The sequence below is a fragment of the Arachis ipaensis genome, chromosome B07, assembly GCF_000816755.2.
Source record: "Arachis ipaensis cultivar K30076 chromosome B07, Araip1.1, whole genome shotgun sequence".
In the NCBI taxonomy this organism is placed as follows: Eukaryota; Viridiplantae; Streptophyta; class Magnoliopsida; order Fabales; family Fabaceae; genus Arachis; species Arachis ipaensis.
In genome coordinates, this window is record NC_029791.2 from 98,045,209 (window position 1) to 98,051,509 (window position 6,301).

The 6,301-nt window shown below is 37.7% G+C and overlaps 1 protein-coding gene across 1 annotated transcript; it reads right to left on the minus strand.

The window, feature by feature from the left end:
* LOC110265112 lies at positions 3,391-5,831 on the minus strand. Its single transcript, XM_021107892.1, has 2 exons — positions 5,331-5,831; positions 3,391-3,795 (listed from the first exon to the last, which is right to left on the minus strand). The coding sequence occupies exons 1-2, from the start codon at positions 5,343-5,345 to the stop codon at positions 3,391-3,393; spliced, it is 420 nt and encodes a 139-aa protein (XP_020963551.1). The 5' UTR covers positions 5,346-5,831.

Below are 6,301 nucleotides of genomic sequence, written 5' to 3' on the forward strand. Positions count from 1 at the left end.
CAATACAATATTTAAATTTAAGAATAATATCACTAATAATATTATTCATTGCAATTCAATCATTAAACTCAATAACATCATAGTAATTTATATTGTTTTTTAAAATTAAGAGAAAAAGAAGAAAATAGGACAGAGAGAGATAAGAGAGATACAGTAAACTCAAAGGGAGAGAGAATAAGAAGAAAAAAGATGAAGAAAAAGAAGAAAGAGATTGAAAAGAGTTCGAGCTCGTCGGAAAGGAAAAGAAGAAGAGATCTAAGATTTATTTCTCCTCCACTTCTTTCGCTACTATCACCGTTGTTGCTGCTTTTTGAAACTGCCGCTGAGAAAGAAAATCTAAAACCGTCATTGTTATTGTTCCTACTTCTTCTCTCTGTTTCCTGCGTTGACGGTGACAATAGCACTTAATCCTGCTGGTGCCGTTTCTTCTTCTCCTCTTCTCTTATTCTCGACGATGGCAACGGTGGCACTCTTTGTGTTGATCCTACTCCCTTCTCTCTATTTACTTCTCCTTTTTTTTCATCTGAATATGTGTGTGAGAGTGAGAAGAAGAGTATAAAGATTAATTTGATTAGGTTGATAAAAATGAAGATAGGATTAGAGATAAAAAAATGAAAAAGATAGAATTAGTGAGATAAGGATAAAATAGTTAAAATGATGATTTTAAAAATAATTTTAATGTCAAAAAATATTTTAAATAAAAAAAACGTTAAAAATAATTTTAATTTTAACTCCAAATTTTAAAGAACAAAATAATACTTACCACTAAAAATATCAACAAAATAGCTTAATGTTGAAAACGCTGACACATCTACCCATAGAAGAAGAAAATTACCATTTGTACCCATAAAACATGAATTTCGCATAACAAAAATATTCAAACACTAAAAAATTATCTAAAAACCCCAAAATACCCTTATCATTACCACTGCTACCATCATCCCCCATCTCTCTCTTTGCATCACATGAACATTCTCCGATCTAACCTCCATTTTTCTGCCACAAACCACCTCTGCCACAAACCACCTCATTGCCACTCCTTCATCACCATAACCTTCACCTTTGGAGGAATCAAAATCAACCCAGAGAGAAATTTGAAATGGATGACGATGGGTGAGAGTCAAAATTGGATCTTGGTTTCAGCTGAATCTGAAGTTGTTTGAGGGAACAAAACATTGAAAAGGGTGTCATGGAGAAAGCTAATAAAAATAGGGCGAAAAAGAACACAGATCCAAGGTGAGAAGAGAGTGAGGAGAGATGATCAAATCTGAACAATCAAACACAGAAGCCTCATGTATTTGGATTCACTTTTTCTGGGAGAAAAGAAAAATGGTGAAAGAGATAGAAAGAGAGAGAGAGAGAGCTCACCGCGATTTTGGTTCGCAAAGGGGACCGCGGTGGTGGCAGCTGGCGCGGTGGCCCGTCAGGGGCACTAGTTCAGTGATGAGGAGAAGGTAGCCCTGGTAGGTGAGGGTGGTCGGCGGTGAAAAGAGGAGAAGGGGGCACTGCGGCTCTAGGGTTGCTAGCGGCGGCGAAGCAGGGGCGGGGTGGGTGCGAAGGTCCTCTGGTCGGCAAGAGCGAGACAGGGAAGGAGAGAAGGAGGGGTGGTCACTGACACTGACACGGAGGTCCTCGACGTTGCTAGCGGAGAAGGGTGAACAATGATGAGGAGGGTGAGACGGTGGTTTGTGGTTGATGTTGGGATTGGGTGGCTGAGAACATTGAGAGAGAGAGGAGGGAGGAAGGAGATGATAGTGTGGAGAGAAGAGTAATTTAGGGATTTTAGATAATTTTTTAGGATTTGGATAATTTTGCCTGTAAAAAACATTTTTTTATGGATACAAATGGTAATTTTTTTTTCTATAGGTAGATATGTTAGCGTTTTCAACTTTCGTGGGTACAAATGGTAGTTTACTCACAAAAAAAAAATACAAGAAGACATTTATTACTTATAAATTCAAACCATGTTAGATCCTCAGCTATAGAAGCATTTTGACTTTCACATCCTAGCATTGGCCTGCCTTCTAATATTTCAATGAGATACCTAATTTAGTTTAATTTAATTCACTAATATATACAAGGTTAATGGGTGAATGCTAGCCTACTCCTGCCAAGTTGAGAACTAACAGTCCTTGTATTTGATGTTGATGGTTTGCTGTATCACCTAGCTCACTGACGCGTGGCTTGTCCGTGTCATATGTGGCATCTTCACATAATGATGGTACTGGCCACTTTTGAGGTAATTAATTTTGTGACACATGAGTAGGGGTGTAATCGGTTCGGTTTGGTTCGGTTTTGGACCGAAAACCAACCGAACCGACCTGATCGGTTGAACGTTAATATCAACCATTCGGTTGGCTGCTTTCTGGATAACCGAACCGAACCGAACCGAACCAACAGCGGTTTGGTTCGGTCGGTTTTTTCGGTTTTTTTATACCTAATAAACAGAATTTAAAATATCATAAAATAAAGTTTAAAACCTTCAATAAACCAGAATTACAAGAGTATATCACATTCAAATCCAATACAAATTCAACTTAATTAAATATAAAACAAAGGCAATTAAAAATGTCTAGCAAAACAACAAAAATAAACACACTTTAAACCACAACAGTCACTTTAAAACAAATAAAAACCAAACAGCCAATCAACCACCATGCTTAATTTGAATCCACACCAGACTCATCCTCATCTTCTCCGGTTGGTGCAATTTCTACAAAAATAAAACAAGAAAATCAATATAGATTATAAATATAATATAGATTATAGATTATAAACATAAACCATGAAAGGAACTACAAATTTCTTTTTTGCATACCTAATTCAAGTTTCTCAAACTCTTCAATAAGCTCCTCAAAATCAGTTGTCATTGGAGAAGCACGAAGCCAATTTTGTGTGCATATCAATGCCTCAACTGTCTTTGGAGTTAAAGAACTCCTATAGTTGTTAAGCACTCTTCCACCAGTGCTAAAAGCTGATTCTGAAGCAACAGTTGAGACCGGCATTGCTAGGACATCTCTAGCTATTTGGGATAAGATAGGATACTTGCTAGAATTTACCTTCCACCAATTCAATATGTCAAAAGTATTTTGATCACCAGGCTTCTCTAAACCATCCATCAAATACAAATCCACCTCATTCTTGTTGATGATCTCATGAAAATGCACCTCCTTAAAAAAATCACCAGCCATATCGCCATCAGGTACTCCCACATCTGATGCACCATCCATTGTTGTTGAAGTAAAAGATCTTCCCCCATTATTTGCATTCATATAGCATTCAAACATCTTGGAGAAGGTTTCTTTCACTTTTGCACCCAAAAAATCAGCATCATCCTTATCATATAGCTTTTCAAAGCTAAAGTTAACAAACTTCAACTTGTATCTAGGATCAAGAATGATAACGCATATCATTTCTATCATTTCTATGAGAGTCACATGCATATGATGCACCACACCAATTACATTTAGCCCTAGGATGTGATGGCTTGGACTTAGGATCCCTTGTAAAGTGTTCCCAAGTCCAAGATCTAGGTCTAGAAGGTTTTCTGTTACCTTCATTAGTTTCATCCTTGCTATCCTCTTCATCAGTTTCCACAGTACTTGGAGATGGATTTGTTGGAGTTGCTCCCGGAGTTGCACCCACATTAGTTGAATGAACCTTCCTCTTCTTTGATCTAGGATGGGGCGGGGGTTCGGTAAGCACGCCGCTGTCCGTTGAAGAATGTACCGCGGACTCAACAATTTCACCCCCAACTTCAGGCGTCCGCTCACTGGGCACCTCATTGCTTGTTGACTGCATATATATATAAACAGAACAATGAAAAATTAAGGTTTTTAATTCATGAACAGCACCAAAAGTATTGTTTCCAGCAACAAAACAAGCATCATTAACAGCTCTAACAGTCCACCAAAACAAGCATAATTAACAGCTCAAACAGTCCACCAAACTACACATTCAAGATGCATTATACTCAACATAACAAAGGAAGAATTTCACATATAAGTATAACCATCATTTATTATTTATTTTTCTATTTATTTCATAAGAAATATAATGAATTAACAGTAGCTCTCCTAGTAGGCTGCATCAGCATCATCGTAATTATTATTCAAACGCGTCCTAGAAGAACCCAAATTTTTCTGACATGGATCATAGGTGGAAGCACATACATAAAGTAGTTTAGTTAGCTGTATGAGGAGGCAATTTGTCAAGCCATTATTTAATGTTACACTTACACTTAAACATAAGTGGGATGATGACAAAGCAAGGGGTTTATGTATGTCATGCCATTAATTTTAAGCAAATGGATCATTTTAATTTAGCTAAACTACAGCTTGTGGTCTCAAATGGAACATAATAATGGAAACGTTCAAAATTAATTGGGGCATGTGCTATGTAGACAAGCCAGGAAATTCTAGATTAGTACTGCTTCAGGACACTACTGCATTCCTCAGATACCAAAAGTCCAAGATTAAGGTTAATCATAACATGTACTAGATTCTCTTGATTAATTAATCATAAATTGTTACAAGTTACAATTTTTTTCTATCAATTGGAAGTGTAATAAATAAATCTTTTTTTTCCCTATAGTTTATGAAATATATATTTAGAATCAATTATAGGCTTCAATAATAAAATTAAAGAAACATGTACCTTGACATCAAATACATCATCACATTTGGAGTCAAACATGATCTTAGTTAACGGCATTGAATGGCACAGGGGAATTAAAGAATCAATTTCCTTTTTCTTGAAGTAACCTTGCTTCAGGTTATTATTGACACTAATTAGAATAAGGTCTCCTATGCACCCAGAAACCAAAAAGAAATACTATCATGTGCCAAAGAACATAAGATTCTATGCAGTTTGTCCCAAACAAGATATATAATAGACCTTCTATCAAAATTGGGAATGAGTGAAGCTAGTCTAATGCCTATTTCAATGATTTCATCCCTAAAATTACTATCAAGTATCAACTGCCACTTTTAGCCAGTTCATGCACTCACCACTAAAGCTGAATTCTAAAGCTTGACAGCAAACTTCATATTACCTCACAAGCAATGTATTCAATGAATGTCTCTATTTTTCATCCAGGAAAAAAATTAAAATAAAAAAAAAGCGATGCATTATCCTGTGAGTTCTTGATGCAGCCAATACAAACAGAATTTCTAGCTACAGAATTTCTAAAAAACATAACCACAAAAGCACAAACAGAATTTCTAAAAAACATAACCACAAACAGAATTTGTAAAAACAATTGTTCAGGTTAAATCAAGCACAGTATCACTAAACAGAATCTCTAAAAATAATTGTTCAGAATTTCTAACCTCCGAAGAAGACATTGTGGAGTTGCTTTCTGCAGGAGATGGCTTGGTGATAGGAGTGCTGCTCGGCGGTCGAGTTGGACTGCGACGGCCACTGGAATCTTGCTTGGCGACTGGACTGCGACGGCCACTGGAGTCTTGCTTGGCGACTAGACTGCTGCTTGGCGCTCGAGTTGGACTGCGACGGCCACTGGAGTCTTGCTTGGCGACTGGACTGCTGCTCGGTGACAGGACTGCTTCTCGGTGAATGGATTGCTCCTCGGCGACGGTGACCCAGCGAGGCAGCGACGGCGACCCAGCGACGGCGATGACTGAAGAGAAGAAGAGAGGAAGAGAAGCTAGGGTTCTCCTTCAGGGTCTCCTTCTCTCGAGCATGGTGGAATCGAAGGTGGAAGTGTGGAACCGTGGTCGTGGAAGAGAAGAACAGAGGAAGAAAGCTAGGGCTCCGGATTCGCCGTTCGCGTAAAAGAGAGGAAGAAGGCTAGGGCTGTGTGTGAAGTTGCCCTTTTATACCTAGGTTAAAGGGCAACTTAGTAAAAACACACCATTGAACCCTCATTATTCGGTTCGGTCCGGTTCGGTTCGGTTTTTGCCGAGTCAACCGAAAACCGAACCGAACCGATCGGTTTATTTCGAAAAAACCAAAAAAAACCAATTTTTTCGGTTTTCTAATCGGTTGTTGTAAAATTCGGCTCGGTTCTGCGGTAATTTTCGGTCCGGTTCAGTAATTTACATCCCTACACATGAGATCCAAAGTATTTTTTTTAGTTCAAATAGATTGAATAATTTCCAATTTTAGGTACTATAATATATCTGCATATTCTCCACACATTTACTCACACGTTACACCAGCAGTTAGAAGTTTTTTTAATTGGTTATAATAGGTGAAACTCGAACCGAAACTTTAAAAAAAAAAATTATACTACCTGAATTATAGTTCGTTAACAGATTTCAAATATATACAATGGAGACTA